Source organism: Lissotriton helveticus, chromosome 3_1 (genome assembly GCF_964261635.1).
Source record: "Lissotriton helveticus chromosome 3_1, aLisHel1.1, whole genome shotgun sequence".
Classification (NCBI taxonomy): domain Eukaryota; kingdom Metazoa; phylum Chordata; class Amphibia; order Caudata; family Salamandridae; genus Lissotriton; species Lissotriton helveticus.
The window spans coordinates 764,855,729-764,879,847 of NC_136061.1; the positions used below are offsets into that span (position 1 = coordinate 764,855,729).

Here is a 24,119-nt window from a genome sequence, read left to right on the forward strand (position 1 = left end):
ATGAAGACTGGTATTGGTAGTTCCCTCTATAAGAGGACTGTCCTCTACCTCTGGAACCACAAAAGGACTGTTTTTTGTACTGGAGAGTGCCCAATGCTCTAGCAGTGAGCCAAATAGAGACTGGCCATCATAGGGAATATCCAATACTTTTGTTTGTATCTCAGGATGAAAGGAAGTTGCCCTTAGCCAACCTTGTCGTCGCAAGACTACCGCTCCAGCCAGCTGGCGAAATCCTGTAGTAGCGATATCCATTGCACAGTCTATTATTTCTGATGTCGAGGTCTCACCCTCTAGCCAAATCTTTTTTACCTCTTCTTTTGATTCGTTAGGCAGTTCAGATAGATATGGGGCGATATCTGCCCATAGTTGTCTATTGTAGCGCCCCAAAAGCGCTAAAGCATTGGGTGCCTTCACTGTCACTGTAGACATTGAAGAGAAACACTTCCCAATGTTGTCTAACCTCCTGCCTTCCTTATCCGGAGGTGCTGATAACGGGGCAGAAGGATTCCTTGAGTTCTTCTGGGCCGCCTGTGTAACGACGAATCTGGTTTGGGATGTCCTACCAAACAGACCGGTGCAGTATCAGGTGCTCTAAACTTTTTATCCAAACAAGGTACTACCGGAGGTACTGAGGAAGGGTTCTGCATGACTTTAACACCCTGCTCCCACAGGTAATCAATAATGGGAATTGATCTTATTGATTGCTTGAGAGGCTCCTTAAAGTCATATAAGAAGCAGTCTTGCTCTTGAGAGACCATTGATATCTTGAAACATCGAGCGGCCCTCTCAACTACATTATGGAACCCTCCAATGTTGGCTGGTGGTGAATCTGCAAGCGCAGGCACTGGAGACGCGGGAGAGGGAATAACAGTCATCCCAGTCATCGTGGATAGACTGAGTATCGTGCAGTTCTCCCTCTTCCTGCTGTTCTGCCTCTTCCTCTTCCTCTTCCTCTTCCTCTTCCTCATCAGTAGTAGGAGGATGTGGTAGATCAAACCATTCCGGCTGTATGCTCAAAGGTGGAGGCCGAGGTCTTGGAGAAGGAGATACTGTGGGAGGTGGAGGAGCAGGAGACTCTGGAAACCTCGGTTTATAGTCCTGTATAAGGTACCGTAAGTCGGTAACTAAAGAGGCTGGAAGGCAAACCATAGGAGGAGGTGACGGATGATATTCCTCCTCCTGATCCTCTTCTTCATCCGAACTCTGACATTTAACATGAAGCTCCGAAGGGCTTGTCATCGTCTGAAACAGGTCTCCTTCATATGAATTCTCCTCCTGAAGAAGACATGCTGGAGGTAGTGGTTGGACTCTGCTTGGCGAAGTTAAAGCCGGTGTGGTTTGTGGTTCAGAATCTATCATCGTCGACGAGCCCGTCGACGTTGGAGTGTCGACGGGTGTCTTAGCCAGAGGAGTGATCGTCGACGAGGTCATTGTCGACGGTGGAGACATCACTGAAGACGTCGTCAACGACGTTTTCGTCGACGATGCTGACGTCGACGATGGTGACTTCGTCGCCGAGGTCGCCGACGATGCTGTCGATGGCGTGTCCAGCGTCGACGGGTTCTTGGACGTCGACGGTGCTTTCTTGATGGTTATCGTCGACGACACAGTCTTACCTGCTGTCGACGATGGGGTCGTCGAAGACAATGACGATGATGCCGTTGACGTAGAAACTGTTGGCGTTGATGCAGTAGACATAGCTCTCCTCGACAATGAAGCCGTCGTCGACAATACCGTCGTCGACGGTGTTGAAACATGCCTTCTGAAGGTGTGAACTTCCTGAGAGGAAACCTTCGCAGAAGTTGCCTTGGAGAGACCCTCTGAAGACTTCGTTGACGTCTTCTTTTGAGGAGCCGCCATAGGCTTAGGGGAAGCCACCCTTGGTCTCTTTAGAGCCGATTTTGAAGAGACTGAAGAACCTTCACCTTCCTCAGAAGATTCCAGGTGGTCCCTGTCTTTCAGCCTCTAGAGCCAAATTTCGATCTTTGAGGGTTTTAGTGGGAAAGGTACGCATACCTTACAGTCTTTGCCTGAATGGTCTGGATACAGGCAATAAAGGCAATCTTTATGCTGGTCATCAATATGCAGCCTCTTTTTTCCACATGAAGCACAGGATCTAAAAAGACCCTTTTTTGGTGTTCCAGCCATGGTGATATCAGCAATCACAGATGGATCAGAATAAAATATCCTAGAACACTGGAAACCAGTTGTGAAGAAAAAACTGAGCAGAGCTCAGTGAGACTCCCTTAGCACAACGTGTGGTAGAAAATCTGAGGGACTGAGGCTCCTTCCAGGAGGGTTCTAGAGGGAGGGGACAGCTGATTGGCTCTTTTCTAGAGTTTGGTCCTTTCTACAAAAGGACAGGGATAGGTTACTAATGTGAGGCCTTTAGGCCTATTTATCTATATGTCGATGGGACATTACTTTATTTATATACCCGGGACTCCTATTCGGACGACGGGGAATGATTCAGGCATGTGAATCTATGAAAGACACCCCTAATACTGGATAATAGGGGCTTTTGTATTCGCACAATAGGAGGAGTGTGTATTGAGCTCAAGTAGCGCACAGCAATCACACAAAAGACCCTGATGCAACTAGAAAAACATCTGCGAGTGATACGAGAAACTGATACGTTAACAACTGCATGTGATCAGCACGACGCCTCGATGGAACAGTTGCGGCACCTGAATTATGGTGCATACACCTTCAAGACACACGGAGAGGGGGACAAAGCTGGTAAGCTACTAACCTGGCTCGTATGGCAGGATATCCAAGCAGCATCGATTGTATACATACACAGTGTACCTGACAAGATCCTATACACCCAAAATGACATCTTAGATGCTTTCCATAACTACTGCTCGAATTTATACAACAGCACCCACAGGTCTCTCACAGGTGCTGCTGGCACCCTTTCACGAATGGCCAGCAAGAGCTTGGCGGCCCGATAACTAAGCAAGAAATTAAATCTGCCATTCGTAACATGGCAACAGGGAAAACCCTGGCTTTGATGGGTGCCCTCTTGAATACTACAAAACGTTCTCTACTCACCTAGTCCCCCTGCCTAGGCATGATGTACACCGAAGTTCTGCAGGTGGGAACTCTGCCTCCTCCATTGGAGAGTCACTCCTGGTCTCAATCCCCAAACCAAACCATGATCCATCTAGTCCATCTTCCTACAGACCACGAGTGATATTGGGCATGGACTGATATCTACAAATACTCCCAGGCCTCATCCACTCAGACTAAAATGGTTTTCTACCTAGACACTATACTCTTTTTAATATTAGCAGGTTACTTCACATCATGGACAGAGGACCTTCACAATATCCCCACTCGGCCTGCCTGGTGCTGGACCTGGAGACGGTGTTAGATATATTTGACTGAGGCTACCTCTTCCAGGTTCTCACTATAATAAGTGGCAGTAAACAGCTTTTACCCCCCACCTGGCTATTATACACTGCACCAGCCTCACGTGTTTGAGTGGGTAAGCTGATCTCTGCTTGCTTTCCTGTAAACAGGGGCACTAGGCAGGGATGCCCCCTCTTTCCCTTGCTTTTTACAATAGCAATGGAACCCCTCGCAATACAAAGGAGATCTGGCATGGGCTTCCTTCTGTTGGATTGCCACTGTAGGAATTCCGTGGCGTTGCTGGCTTGCAAACCAACTGGGGGAAATTATGCATTTTCTGTTAAGGATACATGCTCCCTGTCTATCCACGGACCTCAGACGAGGCACGGTCTTAGGGAAGAACGTGCTTTCAGGTACTTAGCGTTCCAAAAATACCATACTGAAACTGACCTTTATGAGGGTAACTTGGTTTGTGCCCAATCTGCGCTGCAATCCTAGATTCTTTTCTGACCAGAACAGGTAAAATAGCTCAATCAAAGTCGGTAATGCTCCTGTGTTTCCTATACTACTTTGTGAACATGCCTGTCATTCCCCCTAGGAAATTCTTTGTGAGCTTGACAACATGCTTGGTGACTTAATTTGGGGTTCTGGATGCTGCCCAATAGCACTGCATAAACTCAAACTGTCTATTGGCCAGAGTGGGCTGGGAGCTCCTTCATTCGATCAATATTATCTAGCTGCTGAACTCCAATGGTTGTCCCACTGGCTAGATGGTTGCATCCTTGGAGACACCGTTTCTGGTCAAGGCACACCAATACTGCAGTATGAGCTCCAGCTCCTCCTTGTAGAGCAAAATTACAACCCGCCTCGCCTGTATCAGCGATTATCCAAAGATGCATCTGCAGGGCTTTTCATCTCAAGGACTTGTGTTATTGGCTTGACAAAAACATATCCACCTTTGGGGATCTTTTCTTAGATGCCACTTCCTATATTTAGACCAACACAGTGGAAAGCACAATATCACCCAGGGACAGTTTGAAATGCACAGGCCAACTCCAGCGGGTCTGCTATAATGTGTGGGGAATACCCCAGCAGCACCTGCAAACTTGATCAAAAAATTGCTATTATTCAGTATGGCACTAAAGTCACTTGGCTGTACAAGACCCTATGGGAACACAGCCTAACCCCTCCTACACAGCTTCACAAGCGAAGGGAAACAGATTTTGGAAGGGGGCTTCATGACTAAGAGTGGATACTCGCACTAGAATATACCCACCTATTCTCCAGAAATGCCAGGTTTAAGAATATCCATATCTCCATTTTTCACAGGGTGTACCTTAACCCTACTAAACTGAATCAGATCCACCCAGATGCTCAACTTTACTACCCCCTGCCAAACTGACAATGCAGACCTTCACCACCTCCGATGGTCCTCCCCAAACCAAACTCACTATTAGAAAGCAGTCCTGACCACTGTAACCAAAGTCACTCATTGCTAGGATTAGATTTCGGGGAAGCGGTCGCCCTCAACATATACAAATGCCTGGCACTTCTTTTAGCTAAAAGTTCATTAACCATGAAAAGTCGTGATCATCTGCCCCCTCTGACATCCTCCTGGTGAAATGCGCTGCCCGGCTGGACGGAACCTAAAAGCAAGCCAATTTGATGAGAGAAGGCGAGAGGATTGAATCGGATGCCATGTTGCTCAACCTTTAAAGCATTATTCAGGATGAATCCCACCTGTCATGAGAGCATAACTTCACATAGCCCCAGTTCTACTGACCCTACTCTTGACAACCCCATACTGGTCTCCAGCACCCTGGTGCCCCATCCTTGCCCCGAGCCAGCATTTGCCCCTGCCTCCTCTTATTTGCGCAGACCACATCACACTGCCCATACTGCTCTCCTTTGCCCATGTCGCACCCTGACCCTTCTACTAGTAGCAGCCCCCTAGTTGCCAATCATCCAGTGCCTATTTTATGCCAATTCTTTCACCCCAGTTTCCTTCACCCCTGATTTTTCCTACGGTCATTTTATATAGTAAAAGATATTCAAGTCCCATGGCTACAGTGATATGCTCATTTACAACGTCTATGGAATCAACGCTTACTCACTACACAGCTTGAAAAACTGCACGGATATTGTTCATTGAAGCCTGTAACAGAAATAACTAATAAAAATGTTTAATTAAAAAAAAGTTGACGTACTGACAAAAAGCATTCAACTTTTTTTTTCTTAGGGGCAAGTGGGCGGTGACCCTAAATTTATAGGGAAAATGTATCCTTTAGAATTTGGAAATCAGCTAAAATATAGGAATTTGCAAACCTGAAGATCCATCACACGAAGAAGGTATTTGTTGTAAAGTACAAACCACTGTAGATAGGAACAGGATACTGTTAGGCCTGGGCAGTGAACTCTGCTCCATTCGTGGAGTTCTCTACTCCGCGGAGCACGCGGACCTCTGAAAAAACTCTGTTCCTCCCCACTCGCCACCTTTAAGTTGGCGAGTGCAGAAAATCCAACGCTAGACCACCTCCCAGCGAGATTTTGCAACACACACGTTCGCAGATGGTTGCGACCGCTCACATTAAAAAACCGTCCGCTCGCATTGAGGAAGCTGCCACTCGAGTAGAAAATCTACTTGATCGTCAGGAGGAAGCAGCGCCCTCTTGCGCTGCGCATGGTGCCGTTTGCGCTGAGTTTTCAGCGGGGGACAAACTCGCAGCGCTAAAAATCAGCACGAACTGTGTGACCTAAAGCACTTTGGCGGTTGCGGAACTCCGCGTAGCACGGCTGAGTTTTTGGTCACTTCCCAGAGTTTGCATAGCAAACTCTGCCCAGACCTAGATACTGTGAGCTAACAAAGAGGGCCTATTTGCCTCCGAAAACTACAGGCAGTCCAGGGGTAAATTTAACCTGAGAAAAGCATTCTTAGAAAAACAAACCTCTTGACTAGTCAGATTTGATTTTGTCCATATGTTGGGTGATTTGTTAACAAAAAACATTTTTCAACAGGTGGCAAAATTCTGAACAGACAACTCTGTACCTCTTGCTTTTCTGCAGGTCTCCCACCAACCCCCCAAATGTTCAAAAATGATAGTGCCTGCAGTGAGGGCTAATAATGTCAGGAGTCGCAGGCCAACGCTTTTATATCGGTTACTGCTTCATCTCCCTTGCACGTCATGCAGTCTGGAACTTTTTAACAGTGGCAGTAAACACTGCCAGATACCATGAAGCAGTAAACCTGGTAGTTAGCTGTACGATAGTGCAAGGGTGAATGTGAAGTTCTGTCATTTGAATGAATGTACTGATTTAACCCTTCATAGTACATTTTTGCAGTTGCTGAAATGTACACGTGTATCTGAGCTTTTGGGCCAAGGAACGATCCTCTTGTTCCATACTCCTATTAGAAATGGGAAGAACTATTTTCATTGCATTGAAATAATTAGCTATTGTGCCCAATTGTGGAACAACTGGTGACTAATTTGTTTTAAGAATTAGGTTTATGGGTTTTAAACTAAACTAACCACCAGCCTATTTTAATAAGTGTTTTTTTAATTTATGAGAATTGTTTGTAACTATGGATTGCTGAGGTTTGTAGACAAAGCTAAATTAACATTTCTATTAATTCATTAAGTGAATTTATTTTAGCTCTAAGACAATCTTTCGTCCACTGTCACTGACCAGCAAAAATAATCCTAGTAATGATTGTTTTCTTTATATTCTTTCCACAGTCTATTGTTTAACAAGCGTACACTTCAGAGTCCGATTACATGTCATGGGTATGGTGGGATTAACAATAAAATGACGCTTTGTGGGAGAAAAAGAATGCTGGATTAAATCTCAAATTGCTGTAAGATTTCCTCAACCACACAATCTACAATTTGGAGCGAAGAGGGTTATATTCGGGGGAGAATTTAGCGTACTAGTAGAGGACACGACACACCAAGTGCTTGAATTCCTGGAATATAAAACACAAAAGCCAGTACTGTAACTTCTATTTAGCTTCAATTTCCTACGCGCAAAGAATTAAACTAAGTGCGAATTGAAAAGGAATTTCACAGATTAAATCACTGTTATTTTTTAGAACGTTTTTTGATAAATTCGTTGGTTAAAGTTCACCAAAGATTCAAAACGATTAGCAAAGACAAACCATACAGGATACAATATTCATAAAAATTACATTTTCATAAAAATACACATTAGTGAAAAAACGAACATTGATACGTAGTTGATCAACATTCACATTCAAAACTCACTCTCTCAGACAAACCATACATACAAAGATCAAAATTTACAATTTCTAATGTCACAAAATAGATTACTAAGGGGAGGAAACACCATAGAGGTTTAACTTTGAATTAAATAACCTATTTTATGCCTATTTGCAATATACTAATTTGAAAGCATAATCTTATGGTGTTGAAGAACGGTCTACGCGTTTCGAACCCCTGACTGGTGGGGGGCTTCTCATCAGGACCTCATAACTGGAAAAGAGAGAAATGAGATCAGTGTCACTAATGTCAAGGATTGCGTGAAGGGGAATGCTAGCTGCCACTGCCGGTTAAAGCCGCTTACCTTTAATGAGAGTGTACACTAATACTGAAAAAAACGGACGTTGACCCACTGTAAGACAAACGAACAAGAAGACCCTATCAGCTAACCAATAGACATTTCAAAGATTCAGAGGATGCTCAGCATGCTAACTGAGTACCTACTTACATAATTTCAGAACGGACCGTGTGCTGATTATCTGTGAAGGGAGAAGAGGGGACGTGTATGAGTTTTAGGGATATTTCAGACATGTCTGTTGGGAGTTTTTTTTTTGTTTCGGCGAGTGCATGGCTTACTTGTTTGGGTGAATTTCAATGCGCAGCTGTTGCCAAGAACGCCACTTGAGAGATGCCTCGAACAAATCAGGGATCTGTTGGATACAGGGAAATGATGTTAGCGTGTGGGCTCCAGGAAGGTAAAGGACCTGAGACCCAACACGATCCTCGGTGCTCCGATGAAGTGGTGCTTACCTTCGGCCAGAACAGCGTCCGTGCCTCTGTATCGTTTCTGTGACTCAAAGTTACACGGGAAGCAAACTGAATTGCCGTCCGTGCTTGTCTGCTCGTAACGTATTTATGGGTTCCCGGGCCTCTGGTAAATGTAGCTTCAAAGGCAAAACCGCTTGTTGCGCATGTGCACATTTTGTTGTACACACACTGTGTGCGATCTATATGTCAATGATTGTAGGAGCCAGTGCGGTGTTGTGATAACCGAAAATTCCAAGGTCTGAACTGTAGTTGAAAAAAATTGAAAAATGTTTTGAAAAAAATTGCTAAATCAATTTGCTCAAACGGCTACTCAATTGGAAACACGAGGAGGAATACATGTATTTTTGAACAGGGCAACTTTATGTGGGTGTTGGACAAAAAACACTGCACCATGTCTGGCCATGTTACTCAGCTAGTGATTAGTGCAGAGATGACCGCAGTATGGAATATGCAGTTGTTATCTATGATAGCTGACGTGCACTAAAAAAGGCTACTGATTCTTGTGCCTGTCATTCTCATATGTGACCGAAAAGAAATGCACCAAATTCCTTTTGCATAGAGAACCTGTAAAGCACCTGATTGCTCACTGGGTTGGACCATTAATTAAGTTTGTGCAATTCCGAAATTTCGTTCAATCCTTCGACCACTGTGTTAAATTTCAAGATGAGCATTGCTTCCATTTGCAGTAGTTTTTTATCCAAATCTACGCCTTTTTGATCCTTATCCACCTTCAGGATGACTGTCCATTTTAGATCAGCTTCTTTGTGGTCCATCATAGCCAATGATTTACTAATGGTGCTGTTAGAACCTTCATTCTGATTCGTGATTTGTGCTGTGTTATGCACGTCCTGACTTCCTGATTGGTCTTACCAATATATAACAGATCACATGGATATTTAACCCCGTATATCACATTCCGTGACCTGCAGTTTGTAAAGGAATTGTGTTTCCAAAAGATGTTTTTATATTGGAACACCGATCGTTCTTCTGTCGTCGGGCAACATACGCACGTTGCACACTTTTTATGTCCCACTACCGGGGGAAGTCCAATGTAGCTTCTGACCGATACAGCATCTTTTTGAGGCATAGCTGCTCTGACCAAGTGATTCCCAATAGTTCGGTTTTTTCTGAAAGCGAATAATGGCTGAACATTAAATGCAGTGTGTACAGTGTGCCAATTCCTGGTGACCGCCTTTTTCAATAGGTTCGAATTGGGGCAATAGGTGGAGACAAAGACTATTCTGTCTGTTTCTTTTTTTATTTTCCTTTCCAATAAGCTCTCGCGTGGTGTCCACCATGCGCGTTTTATTGATCTCTTCAGGAGTTTTTTGGGGTAACCCCTTTCCAAGAGGTTATCAGTTAATTTAGCAGCATTGTCCATAAATTCTTCTTTGAAGTGGCAATTACGGCGGATCCGTAAATATTGCCCATAGGGTAAATTATCCTTCATACTCCTAGGGTGGTTGCTTTTGAAGTGGAGAGATTTGTTACGGTCGGTCTCTTTTTTATACAAGGTGGTGACAAGTCCTCCATCTGCCGGATAAACTTCAACGTCCTGAAAGGGCATTCTGGCTTTTGAATAATTCAAACTGAATTGGATCTCCTCTGTCCGATTGTTAAGCCATAGATGAAATTCTTTAAGTTCTTCTTCCTGTCCTGTCCACACAAAAAAGACATCATCTATATACCTACTCCAATGCTCTATATATTGGAAGAAAGGATTATTTTTGTATACGAAGGTTTCTTCATATGAAGCCATGCACAATACGGCCAACTCCGGGGCAAATGGGCACCCCATCGCGACTCCGCTTATTTGATAGTAAAAGTCCCCATCAAAGTTAAAATAATTTTTCTTAAGAGCAAAACTTGCTAATTTAAGAATAAACTCGGTTGGAACTTTGTGCGGTCGTGTTGTTGTGTCCAGGAAGTATTGTAAAACCTGAAGACCTTCCTCTTGGGGTATTTGGGTGTATAATGACACCACGTCCATTGTCACTGAAAAGTGACTATGTTCCTCGAATTGTATTTCATTGATTTTGTTTATGAAATCTGTAGTGTCTTTTAGAAAGGATTTGACATTAGCCATAAAAGGTTTCCAAAAATAATCTACGAATTTTGATGCTGGTTCCATGAGGGATTCACACCCAGAGACTATCGGTCTCCCAGGTGGTTGGGTCTCATTTTTATGCACTTTTGGCAGTACATAAAAAAGCGGGATTCTTGGATTTTTTATTTTCAGATATTCCGTCTCTTTTTTGCCAAGGAAACCTGGGAGACCGATAGTCAAATACCCCAAGAGGAAGGTCTTCAGGTTTTACAATACGGCAGACAGAATAGTCTTTGTCTCCACCTATTGCCCCAGTTCGAACCTATTGAAAAAGGCGGTCGCCAGGAATTGGCATTTAAACAAAAACGTACACACTGCATTTAATGTTCAGCCATTATTCACTTTCAGAAAAACCGAACTATTGGGAATCACTTGGTCAGAGCAGCTAAGCCTCAAAAAGATGCTGTATCGGTCAGAAGCTACATTGGACTTCCCCCGGTAGTGGGACATAAAAAGTGTGGAACGTGCGTATGTTGCCCGACGACAGAAGAAGGATCGGTGTCCCAATATAAAAACATCTTTTGGAAACACAATTCCTTTACAAACTGCAGGTCACGGAATGTGATATACGGGATTAAATGTCCATGTGATCTGTTATATATTGGTATGACCAATCAGGAAGTCAGGACGTGGATAACACAGCACAAATCACGAATCAGAATGAAGGTTCTAACAGCACCATTAGTAAATCATTGGCTAATGATGGACCACAAAGAAGCTGATCTAAAATGGACAGTCATCCTGAAGGTGGATAAGGATCAAAGAGGCAGAGATTTGGATAAAAAACTACTGCAAAGGGAAGCAATGCTCATCTTGAAATTTAACACAGTGGTCGAAGGATTGAACGAAATTTCGGAATTGCACAAACTTAATTAATGGTCCAACCCAGTGAGCAATCAGATGCTTTACAGGTTCTCTATGCAAAAGGAATTCGGTGCATTTCTTTTCGGTCACATATGAGAATGACAGGCACAAGAATCAGTAGCCTTTTTTAATGCACGTCAGCTATCATAGATAACTGCATATTCCATACTGCGGTCATCTCTGCACTAATCACTAGCTGAGTAACATGGCCAGACATGGTGCAGTGTTTTTTGTCCAACACCCACATAAAGTTGCCCTGTTCAAAAATACATGTATTCCTCCTCGTGTTTCCAATTGAGTAGCCGTTTGAGCAAATTGATTTTGCAATTTTAAAAAAAAAATTTCAACTACAGGTCAGATCTTGGAATTTTTGGTTATCACAACACCGCACTGGCTCCTACAATCATTGACATATAGATCGCATACAGTGAGTGTACAACAAAATGTGCACATGCGCAACAAGCGGTTTTGCCTTTGAAACTACATTTCCCAGAGGCCCGGGAACCCGGAAATACGTTACGAGCAGACAAGCACGGACGGCAATTCAGTTTGCTTCCCGTGTAACTTTGAGACACAGAAACGATACAGAGGCATGGACGCTGTTCTGGCCGAAGGTAAGCACCACTTCATCGGAGCACCGAGGATCGTGTTAGGTCTCAGGTCCTTTACCTTCCTGGAGCCCACACGCTAACATCACTTCCCTGTATCCAACAGATCCCTGATTTGTTCGAGGCATCTCTCAAGTGGCGTTCTTGGCAACAGCTCCGCATTGAAATTCACCCAAACAAGTAAGCCATGCACTCACCGAACCAAAAAAAACCTCTCGACAGACATGTCTGAAAAAACCCTAAAACTCATACACGTCCCCTCTTCTCCCTTCACAGATATTCAGCACACGGTCCCTTCTGAAATTATGTAAGTAGGTACTCAGTTAGCATGCTGAGCATCCTCTGAATCTTTGAAATGTCTATTGGTTAGCCGATTGGGTCTTCTTGTTCGTTTGTCTTACAGTGGGTCAACGTCCGGTTTTTTCAGTATTAGTGTACACTCTCATTAAAGGTAAGAGGCTTTAACCGGCAGTGGCAGCTAGCATTCCCCTTCACGCAATCCTTGACATTAGTGACACTGATCTAATTTCTCTCTTTTCCAGTTATGAGGTCCTGATGAGAAGCCCCCCACCAGTCAGGGGTTCGAAACGCGTAGACCGTTCTTCAACACCATAAGATTATGCTTTCAAATTAGTATATTGCAAATAGGCATAAAATAGGTTATTTAATTCAAAGTTAAACCTCTATGGTGTTTCCTCTTCTTAGTAATCTATTTTGTGACATTAGAAATTGTAAATTTTGATCTTTGTATGTATGGTTTGTCTGAGAGAGTGAGTTTTGAATGTGAATGTTGATCAACTACGTATGAATGTTCGTTTTTTCACTAATGTGTATTTTTATGAAAATGTCATTTTTATGAATATTGTATCCTGTATGGTTTGTCTTTGCTAATCGTTTTGAATCTTTGGTGAACTTTAACCAACGAATTTATCGAAAAACTTTCTCAAAAATAAAAGTGATTTAATCTGTGAAATTCCTTTTCAATTCGCACTTAGTTTAATTCTTTGCGCATAGGAAATTGAAGCTAAATAGAAGTTACAGTACTGGCTTTTGTGTTGTTTTATATTGCTAAAGAGGCTTGGCCTTACTGTGGGAAGCCCACACCCAGTGTTTTCTCACTGGAAAACATGACAGCACTAGCATTTGAGGAAACAGTGAATGCCAATTCACAAGAGGGGTCACACTGTTGCTTATTGGCAAACATGATGTGAACGAGATGAACCTAAATATATGGACAACCTCTACTGGTCCATCCACAAGCTACTGTTAAATATTCACTGCCAGTAATTGAGGCAGTAGAACTAAGTGTTAAGCCTACTCATCTGCTTTCTACCATTAAGACTACAAAATAGGATTTATTTGGTATTCTTCAATAAGGAATTCTAACAAACACAAGCTCCTGATCAGAAGTGAGCTAATAACGAGCAATTTCACCTTTGGTGTACAACAATCTTATGTCAGCACTGGATACGATAACCCCCTTTAAAGTAAGAAAAATAAACCAGGCAGCGATGCTAACAGAAAACGGTTTGATCAGAATTTGAAATGTACTGACTGCAAGTTTGAGCGAGATAAAATGTAACTGCCATATAAGCAGGGCTCTCAAAAGTCAGAAGAGGTGGTATTATTTCTGAGGCCTGAACTTTTCATAGCCCTGGGCTACAAGATATATTTATGATTTTTTAGGCAAGGATTTCTTTTCATTATTGATGATGTTTCTAAGTCGGCTATATCGCTAGACGGCTTGAGGTGCTACAGCTGCTTTAACTTCAGCAAGAGTTTTTTCCATTAGAAAAGGCATTGGTTGTATATGGAGCCCTGCATTAAGCTTTTGACACAAGTCTTGCAAAGATCACTACTTCCTCCCCTTAGTAATCTATTTTGTGACATTAGAAATTGTAAATTTTGATCTTTGTATGTATGGTTTGTCTGAGAGAGTGAGTTTTGAATGTGAATGTTGATCAACTACGTATGAATGTTCGTTTTTTCACTAATGTGTATTTTTATGAAAATGTCATTTTTATGAATATAGTATCCTGTATGGTTTGTCTTTGCTAATCGTTTTGAATCTTTGGTGAACTTTAACCAACGAATTTATCGAAAAACTTTCTCAAAAATAAAAGTGATTTAATCTGTGAAATTCCTTTTCAATTTGCACTTAGTTTAATTCTTTGCACATAGGAAATTGAAGCTAAGGATTTCTTTTCATTATTGATGATGTTTCTAAGTCGGCTATATCGCTAGACGGCTTGAGGTGCTACAGCTGCTATAACTTGAGCAATAGTTTTTTCCATTAGAAAAGGCATTGGTTGTATATGGAGCCCTGCATTAAGCTTTTGACACAAGTCTTGCAAAGATCACTACTTCAAGTAACTGGTTGACCTACAACCCCTGAAGAAAATGGAGGTGAACACTGACAAAACTCATGAAGATGAGACTTCTTCATTTCAGAAGTATTAAAGATCAGAGAGTAAGGCTCCCCCACCCAAAGAGTATCTCCATTTTCCAAACTGGACCCTCTGTGACCAACCCCTTCCCTTTAAACCAATGAGCCAGAGAAAGTGCAAAAGGAGCAAAGTGTCCACTCTCCTGGTCAATCGGTGCACTGCTACAATGATTCAAGAATCATTCATAAACCCACTACAGGGTTTAATTAGCATCAAAAATGTCATTACTACTGGGTCATTGCGACTAGGTTCAAAACGGTGCCCCTATCTTAAAGAAGCCAACTGACACAAACATACTCTGTGACTTTTTTAATCACTTAACAATGTGAGGTGCAAGAGACAACCTCTAACTTCCGTTTGGAGATAGAGATCACCCACCAACATCAAGTGTAAGAGGCCAATGACCATTGAAGTCACTACACCCAACACTCCATCTTCAGACCATCAAGATACAGAGTATGATATTTAATATAAGAAAAACTCAGTACCCTAAAGTAAGGACCAACAAGCAGTCCTAATCCAGTTGGACCCATTAATCAACATAAAATACAAATCAACATTACATGTGGCTACATGAAATAATGTCCATCTCTACTATGGCCTACAAATAGACTAAGTACGTACTTAGGAACTGCAGCCAATACGTCTGTAAAGGCACTTTGTCCTTTTGTGACACCATCAACAAATGTCTCCCCAAGAGGCAAAATGTGAAACTCCTGAGCAAAACCTCAATGCAGAAAAGCTTAAAACCTTACAAACTAGACCACACAATACCACTTCTGAAAGCGCTCAACTAGCATTCTGTTGAGTGCTGTATTGGGTTGAAAATCCTGTGCTCCATCAACAAGGGCGTTTGAGGAGGGATCCCCAAAGTAGCCTCAGAAACTGTCTGCAAACTAAGTCCCCCTCATACCCTTGAAAACAAAGTATGCAGCACAGTCCTGAACTTGATTAGTCACTTGAAGCCCATACAAGCTATCTAAAGTCCTCAAAAGACCCTAAGAGCAACCACTTTAATCATGAATAGGCAAAGTTTACATGCTCTCCATAATGGGGATCAGCGCAGAAAGGGCAGAACATATACTGCCTCCTCTCCACTTGCATCACACTTTGGGTGATTACTTGACAGCTCTGTATACAAGGTCCGAACCATCAAAGGCGAAAGAACTGATATTCAGCCAAACTATTATCTGACAAACCCCCTTTTGGAGATGCTCAAAACAAGCTGTGGATGTAAGGATACAGATGCACTCTAACATAACTGGAAAGTCATATGGAAGGCATGTTCTAAAGTAGAAATGAATGCATAAATAATTAAAAAAAATACTTCGCACAGTGCTCAGTTTAATTTAACATTAAATCACGTTAAACTATGCTTGGTATTTATTTTAATCTTTTATTTTAGATTATTGGAACATGTCCATCAATTAAGTGTTAAGTGGCTGATATCTGGTTGAGCAGTCAGTGCATGCTTGTAAGATGGTGAGGGCTAACGACGATCAAACCTTACAAAATGCTATCTTGAACAGCTATGTCTACAATGCCTTATTTAAGTAGAAGAGCTGCTCTGTTTCGCCTAAAGTGAGTGGCATATAGTTCAAGAGCGGGGGTGTGCGTACTGAAAATGCACAACCATTCACGGAGTTGCATTTGAAGCTCAGTACTTGTACTAGTGTCAGGTAGAGTGTTATTAATGGTTTGATTGGCATATTTACTTAAGACAGATATTCTGGGGGTGTTGCCATGAAGAGCTTGGCAAATACATACTAAATTATTAAATTGGAAGTAGTCTTGTACGTATGAATAAACGTACACTCTGTTACACCGAACAATAGCAATAAATGACATCAGCTGCTATACAAGACAGACAAATGAAAACATAGTTGATGCCATATACATGCATTGTAGATGCCATACTCACCTCCACACTCGGACATGTTGCGAGCACCTGTTGCCTTTTGGGATCCATGGCTGTCTGTACGTGGACAAGTTTCACATGTTATTTGCCCTTCCTCATCTTGGTATGTTCCATTGGGGCACAAAATGCATTGTTCCTGGTCCCCATCATAGTATGTTCCAACATTGCAGCTGACTAGCAAAAAAATACAAGGGTCATCAAAAGTCTTCGAAGTTACCCAACAACAGTGACCGCGAGCGGAGTTGGAAGCAGTCCAGGATTTGAGTGCTACTCAAGAACCCTTCCAAGGAAGTAAACGTGAAAAAAATCTAGACAAAAATCAATGATGGTCACACTAAAAACATTCAACTGGGCTTAAAACAAGAAATGAGAAAAATACGTATATGGAGACAAAAAGTCTCCTTTGTATATAAGCTGTTTACAATCTAAACATATTTTTTATTTTAAATAAACACAAAGTTAAAATAGTTCTGAATTTCTTGGCACTCTGTTCTTATTAAGAGAAAATGTTTAGCAGTATTGCATAAATCACCCCAAGTTTGTAAACACAATTTCTCAGAATTAATAGCTAAATCCAGAATTCTTTCTGTTTCCTTTCCCTTGCTTCAGCAACCTCCTTGTTTTTCTTCCAATTAACAAAAGAACCAATTGCCTCCAGAGCACTTCATTTTGCCAGAGCAGGCCTTTGTTGGCCTTCAATGACCATTAAAACCCCATTCTTAAATCGCATGCAGCTGTTTTCTCCCCCCACCCAAAAAAAAAGTATGTGAAAGCTTTTATCATGCAAAAAGGGGGGGCCGCAGGACGCCTAGATTAATGGTTACAAAGACATTTGGAGCCTCCCTTTCAGGACGTTAGCCTTTGAGTGTCCCATGGCATAGACAAACACTATGGTATCTCGGCTGGTGAAGGCGAACCCAATAAAAGAGGGGTCAATGTTCCACCAACTAACCATTTTCCTAAGAACCATGCCTTGACTTTTCAAGAAGAAATCGCAAACAGCGGATGCAAATCGCTTCCCGTGGCGTCCTTGAAGTTATCACAGTTTCACAGTTCACAGGCTCGGGTCACGCTGGGCAACCATGGGTACCGGGCCTTTCTGCCGGCTCTGTGCATTCTGGCGACCGCTGCGGCTTTAGCAGCGGGAACAACACTTTCCCTCTCATTTGAGAAATTACCAGCTGTAGCCTTCTTTCAGAATGGCGGAGAAAAGCTGCTCTGTTTGGCGGGGCTGCCACACGGCATTGTAGGCTGAGGTGCAGAAACACAAATCTGCTTCGAGTTTTTGTGCATCTCTTCAAACACACGTTTCCTGGCTGGCTTTTTTGGGGGGGAAATCGGCTGAACTAAAACAGCAAGAGCAAACTTTTGAACTTGGAATGTGCGGCAGCGGTTATATAGAGCTTTTTAAAGGGGCATACGGGATACTTACACGAGAAATGATTCTGCTAGTGTGCCACCAAAACGTGCTCTGCCCTGCCGTGAGTAAAACTCCTGCTGACGCTTCAGAAATGGGCATCAGGGTTTTTTGACATTAGACTCTACAACAAGGGATATTTTACTGGTTGAATATAAGTAACAATTAAGACAATCAGCCACATTTAGGCCTGCAAGCATTCTGGCAGATTCCATGAGTGCCGTCGGCACACAGCTGCTATTTACTCCTATCTTTATACTCGTAGGGCACATCTTCAGAGGCTTGCACACTCCTCTTTGTAATTCCCTGTGAATAGATAAACATTCTGCACAGTGTCATCAGGATGCTTTCTCATTTGCTGGGCGGCATCGCCCCATGCAAGTAAGAGAATGCTCTGTGCCACAATGTTATATTACAGATGTAGGTACATGGGAGGATGGTGGGGGGAGGTGGGGGACTCCAACTCTGTTACCTGGGAAGTGGTGCACAGTCAGAAACCCTCGACAAACCGCTTTGGGAGCAAGCACGCATGGTCTCAAGCAGCCTTCAAGGGCCACTGCTGTAGGTTTCCTGATTGACCTCTCCGAAGGCAGAGCAGTCAGCCTACAACAATAGATCGAGTGGTGCTTTGAACGGCCTCTCGGTCTTTGACTATCGTGCTTGCTCCATTACAGGGGCACACATTTCATTTTGCACCTGCATTGGAAAGAGTGTCTTTTGGCACAAAGTAACGGTCTGCACCGGGTGCCCATAACACACACAGATCTAAAGATGTACCTGCGTGTGCCATACAGGACCTGGAGGCAAATGTAATGTCTTACACTGATGCTCTGTAGAAGTAGGAAAATTCACATGCCAGGAACTGAATTCAATAGAAAACATTAAAGTTTAAATGGGCCTTCTACCATGTATGGAGACAAATAGGTGAAGCCATTCAAAGTGGCATGGGCTAGGAGATCGGGCGGAGGGTGAAATAGATCAAGAGGAATGAGAGAAACCAGAGAAGGAGTTTTGTCTACCGGCCGCTTTTCTGCTTCCTTCCACCATTTCAGATGTGCACAGCAAATTTTTTGAGGACAAAGGGAATTACTTGGTCAATTTTCCTCGATATTACAGAGATTTAATAGGTACAAAAACAACTTTTTCATGATATACGCACCACCCGCCATGTGCAAAATCAACAGTTTGAACCACTCAGTCTGTACACATTTTGCAACAAAAGGCAGTGCCTGGTGGTACCCGCACTAGTGCAACATCTGCAGTCAAGAAATGTCAGTGTAGAGGAGCCTAGCTCGCGACCGTGATGGCCGCGCTTTAGCTCGGCTCCGTTCGCCCGCCTGTGTTTTCACATTTATCCTGTTGTTATCCTGCCCCGGGAAGCCCCTTTTGCTGTGTGCTGGTGCTACAACGCTCTGCAGGCACTTACCTCTTGCTCCGGTTGTCCTGGCTGCTGTGGTTCCGGTGCAGTGCCTCCCCGATTGTCTTGGGGAGTGGAGGGCGGACTGGCCTGGATCTTCTTCCCGGCTCCCGGGCCGGACGGAGCCTGCGGATCTCCTCTTCGGGGCGCTGTGGAGGTGGTCGGAAGGCTGTTGTTCGTGTGGGCCGGAGGTCCTTACTGGCCGCATCCCGTTGGAGGGAGACCTATGTTGGAGGCGCTGCCTTCCGTTGTCGGAGCTCCTTGTGTGTCCGGCTTGCTCTCCCATTGTTCTCCGGTCCGGCCATTTTGATTTTACCGCCCGGACTCGGAGAACGGGACCGGCGGCGTTGGGCGGCCGGCGCACCCCTTTCTTCTGGTGGCCCTCCTTCCTGCCTGGGGTGCTCTGTTGCCGGTCGGCGGGACTTCACTTGCCTTGCTGCCGCCCCGGCGGAGTTTGTCGACCGAGCGGCCTTGTTGGACCCTCAAAATGGCGACCGGCCCCGGGTGTCCTGGCCGGGCCTGGGCGAGCGCTGGGGGCCCGCCGCATGACCCGGGTGCCGGACACTGTAAAGGTTTTTCTACACTTAATGAGATCCTGGACGCCTTGCTCTCCTGGCGACTCTGTACAACCGCGCCTGTTATGGCTTCGGAGGTGATTCCTCACGACGGGCCTCTGGGGCCCCCACGGCTGACTGCGACTTCGCCGCCGCGGGGTGCGGCTGGAATTATCCTGGCGGGATTGGCTCCGGTCACGACCGCGTCTGCGGATGTGTGGGACTTAATGGCGCCTCCTCCTCCTGCGCTCTCTCCTTTTTCTCGGGCCCGGGAGCTGGATTTTGTTTGGCCGGACCTTCATGACTCTCCCGCTTCCTTTCGGCCGCCGCTGCCTGGCGATGTCTCCTGTTCTGGCCCAGATGGGTCGGTTTCTCTGGACATATCCTTGGACTTGTGCCTGCATCGTTTGCTCCACTTAGTGACTTTCCTGGATCTTCCGTGTCTCATTTCCCGTTCCTTTTCTGGACTGCCGTCTGATCTTCCTGCTGTCTGTCTCCTGTTCTTCGTGGCCTGGTCCTCGCTGGATCGGGAAGTTTCCACTTTGGACAAACAAGGACAGGGCTGATGCATGCCTGAGTCTGTGTGCGGTAGTCTTGCACTGATTTGGAGGGTCAACATGTCCCGGTATGGTTCTGTGTGACTGGCTAGTGCTCCTGGACTTTACCCGATGATTTTTGGCTTCCCGGGTACCTGGTTCTTCATTCAGGCGGGTGATGGGGTACGTTTACTTCTGTCTCCCGGCCCTCCCCCGTATATGTGTGTGTGTGCGTCTCCCATCCCCTGTTCCCTTCCCTCCCTTCCCATTTTTGTCTTTTGATTCCGACTTCACTTTGCTCCGCTATATTTCGGGTTCTATTTAGGGCGACAGGCACGCTGCCGGGGGGTTGGCCGTAGCCTTCTGCAGGGGTGCAGGGTGGGCTTTCGGGGTGGGCTGGGGGGGTCTGTCTGCATTGGGGGGTCTTTTTCCTCCCTTATTTTCCCTTTTTTGTTCTATGGCTCTTGTGTGTTCACTTTTTCGGGACTCCGTTTCCGCCTGTGTCCCCCTGGGGAGTTTCTGTGACTTTTGTAATCCGGTGGGTGTCTGATTGTGGCTCGCTGGGTTATTCGGTATCGATTTTTGATACGTTGCTGGCCGGATTCTATTATCCTGTTTTATCTCCTGGGGGTGCATGGTTTGGTGGGAGTCCCTTCTTTTATCCCTTTTTCTCTCTCCCCTTTTTCCTCCTTTATGAGGGTCCTTTTATTTCTGTCGGGGTGCGTTTCGTATTGTTTTTACACTGCGGGCCCTTTGATCATGCCTCCTCACTTTGGGTGGGGGCGGTGATGGATGGGCGCGGTTTGATTATTGCCATTCTCGTTTCCTTATATTCCGAATTTGTTTCTATTTTGGATAGCGATGTTTGTATGGCTTCTTTTCATTCTGTGTTCCTAAGATGGCGGCTTGCCGCGGCCCCTCCTCCCTGGTTGTTTCCTACACGGCCCGTTGTTCTTCTGTACCCCGCCCCGCATTAGAAAATTAACCTTTTATTATCCTGTTCTTTCTGATTGCTCGATGTCTTTTATTGTTTTACCTATGCTCCTGATATCGTATCCTGTAAAGAACTTATTTTCGGTTATGATGTTTTCTACCATGTGGTGGCCAGCCCTGGTGGGTTGTAGGCCCGTATTTGTGAGCTTCATTGTACAATAAAGGTTTAAAAAAAAAAAAAAAAAAAGAAATGTCAGTGTAATATATGCAACCCAGCAGAGAACAAAGGTTGGACATGGAAATAGAAGGATGCACCAATCTGAGTCAATACCAAACATCCAAAATAAATATTGCTTCAGATACTAAAAGGGATACAACGCCTAAAAGTTGCCCTTGGAACACTTACCGTTAAAAATATTGCCAACTTGGCCATTAATAAAAAAAAAAAAGGGGGAAAAAGGTAGGGTGAGGGAATCTGAATTAGAATATGTGATCATAAAAGTTCCTCACAAGAGACAACAGAAATTGACAAAGACAATCATTTGGGATTTTGTAAAATGAAAATATTTTAATAAGGTTCTCCTACACAACAGCACAGCTACACCAAAGGCAGCAGAAGCGCATGTTTCCCTTACAGACAATATGGGTATAGTACTGGCGATAATAGCACACGCTTCCCTCACACAGAACATGCACTACATTCACAGAAGCAGTGCATGCTGTTCAAGTAAAAGGAACAAATGTAGCACCTTCTGTTGCACTGCAAGCTTCCTCCACATACAAAGAATAGTAACAGCACAGGAAGAAGCAGTACAAGCTTCTGTCACACACACACATCAGGAGCAGTTATGCAAGTTTTAAATGACCTTTAGCATTTGTGAATTATTGTGTTGCAAGGGGAGCTTGTTGAGAAGTGCTGCTCATTTTGCAGGAGGCTCAAACAATCAAGAGATAACAAATTACCAAGGGTTTCCACACAGACAGGGCACAAGAATGTGACACTGTCAGTTATGTGATGCAGTTTGTTGGTGATAGTTTCACTTTTCCCTACACTTGGTTTCTGCTAGAATGCCACCGAACAATTACGTACAGCTGTCCACAATCCACCTGCATCAAGCCCATGGCTTTGTGTACATGGAGGGATATATGCTACAACTCTCTTCTTGACCCTTTGAACACACTAGTAATGCTATTACACGTTTTCATTCTCTTCCGTCTCGAGTAAAGAATCAAAACACTCTATTGCTTAAATTTCACTAAAAGCTCTTGCTGTTCACGAGGACTCATTATAAACAGTCCTCAAATTATCTGAACTAAACCCAGAGGCCTTTAAATCAGAATAGCCTTTTCAACTTTGTCGGCTGATCACAGCAACAGTTAAAAGTCAGTAACACAAGAGGGCTATTAGTTCTATAAACGTTTCTTAGTATGGACTACACAAGTGCACGTGCAGAAATCATAACTAATACTCCCAATGCCGAGTAGTAGTTCATCAATTCCTTTTTTCCAGGTTTGTACTTACAGCTTTGCATTAATATGGAAAAAACTACAAGCACCAGAATTCCATTAATAAAGCTAGGACTGAATAAGATACTTAGGGCCATAAGTATCAAGCAAATTCGCAAAGGCCGAAATTCGCAGAAATTCGGCCTTTGCAAATGCGAATTTGCTAAATGGAATGTATTAAGCAAAATGTGGCGCAAAATAAGGAATCGCAAATTACCACCAACTTCTAGTTGGTGGTAAGTTGCGAATTCCTTAAAAAATGCACATTTCTGAATTTTTCAAAGTGCCATGTGACACACATACATGCCCTTAGAGCATGTATGTGCGCCACATGTGCACCCATGCATATTTCAGGGGGTGCAACAGGGTGTCCTTTGGACATCCCTGCACCCTTGAAATTATTCTCAATTTGCGATTAGCAAATTGCGAATCACAAATTGAGAATAACTTCCCATTCATACCTATGTCTATGTATTTATTTTTATATAGCGCATAATTCACCAATAGGTCTCAGAGCGCTTGCGAGACAACTGGAGAGAAGAGAACCCAAAGGGGATTCATTACCGACTAAAAAGCCATGTTTTAAGGTTTTTGCGGAAAGTTTTAAGGTTGGGGTCCAGTCTGATAGTTAGTGGTAGTGTATTCCAGGTGGTGGGGCCTATTTTGGAGAAGCTCCTGTCTCCATTTCTTACGGTCCTGACCTTGGGGACCTTTAAAAGATGTTTAGTAGAAGAGCGCAGGGTTCTCCCGGGACAGTAACCTTGGAGTTTCCGCTGCAGGTATTTTGGTCCGTGTCCATTGATGGATTTATGCACCAGGCAGCAGATTTTGAATGAAATACGTTTTCTTATGGGGAGCCAATGGAGCGCCTTCAGACAAGGGGCTGAGGGTGTGCGGGGTGGGAGGTCTAGAGTCAGCCTAGCTGCTGAATTCTGCAGAGTCTGGAGTTTGGTAAGGGCACTGTCATTCACATCGGCCAATAACGCATTTCCGTAATCAAGACGACTAATTATGAGGCCTTGAATAAGGGGTTTTCGAGAAGCAAGTGGGAGCCACTTAAAATTTTTTCTAAGACTTCTCATTAATCCAATACTTGAATGGACAATTTTGTTTATGTGTGGGGTCAGGGATAGTTTATCATCAATGATGACTCCCAGATTTCTGACTGTATTTTTGGGGGCAGGGCAGAGGCCTAAAGCCGTAGGCCACCATTCGTCGGACCAGATTTTATTGGCCATGCCAAATAGCATGATCTCTGTTTTTGCTGCATTCAACATTAAATAATTGTTGTTCATCCATTTTTGAATGTCGATCATGCACTGTTGAAATCTGATTTTGGCATCTGCAGGATTGGGGCCTAAGGTTATCAGAATCTGAGTGTCATCAGCATAGCCGTATGCTTTGATTACCTTTGCC

General features: G+C 43.9%; 1 protein-coding gene across 9 annotated transcripts in view; it reads right to left on the reverse strand.

The window, feature by feature from the left end:
* The window catches only part of SCUBE2 (signal peptide, CUB domain and EGF like domain containing 2), a 676,704-nt gene that overhangs the window by 144,179 nt on the left and 508,406 nt on the right, over nt 1-24,119 (reverse strand). For 7 of the 9 annotated variants that reach the window (XM_078680981.1, XM_078680980.1, XM_078680976.1 and 4 more), the window contains one exon: nt 16,344-16,514. The exons of the other annotated variants lie outside the window; for them this stretch is intronic. In XM_078680981.1, coding sequence (XP_078537107.1) covers nt 16,344-16,514 — 171 coding nt within the window. The remainder of the gene's footprint in view (nt 1-16,343; nt 16,515-24,119) is intronic. 9 annotated transcript variants of the gene reach the window in all.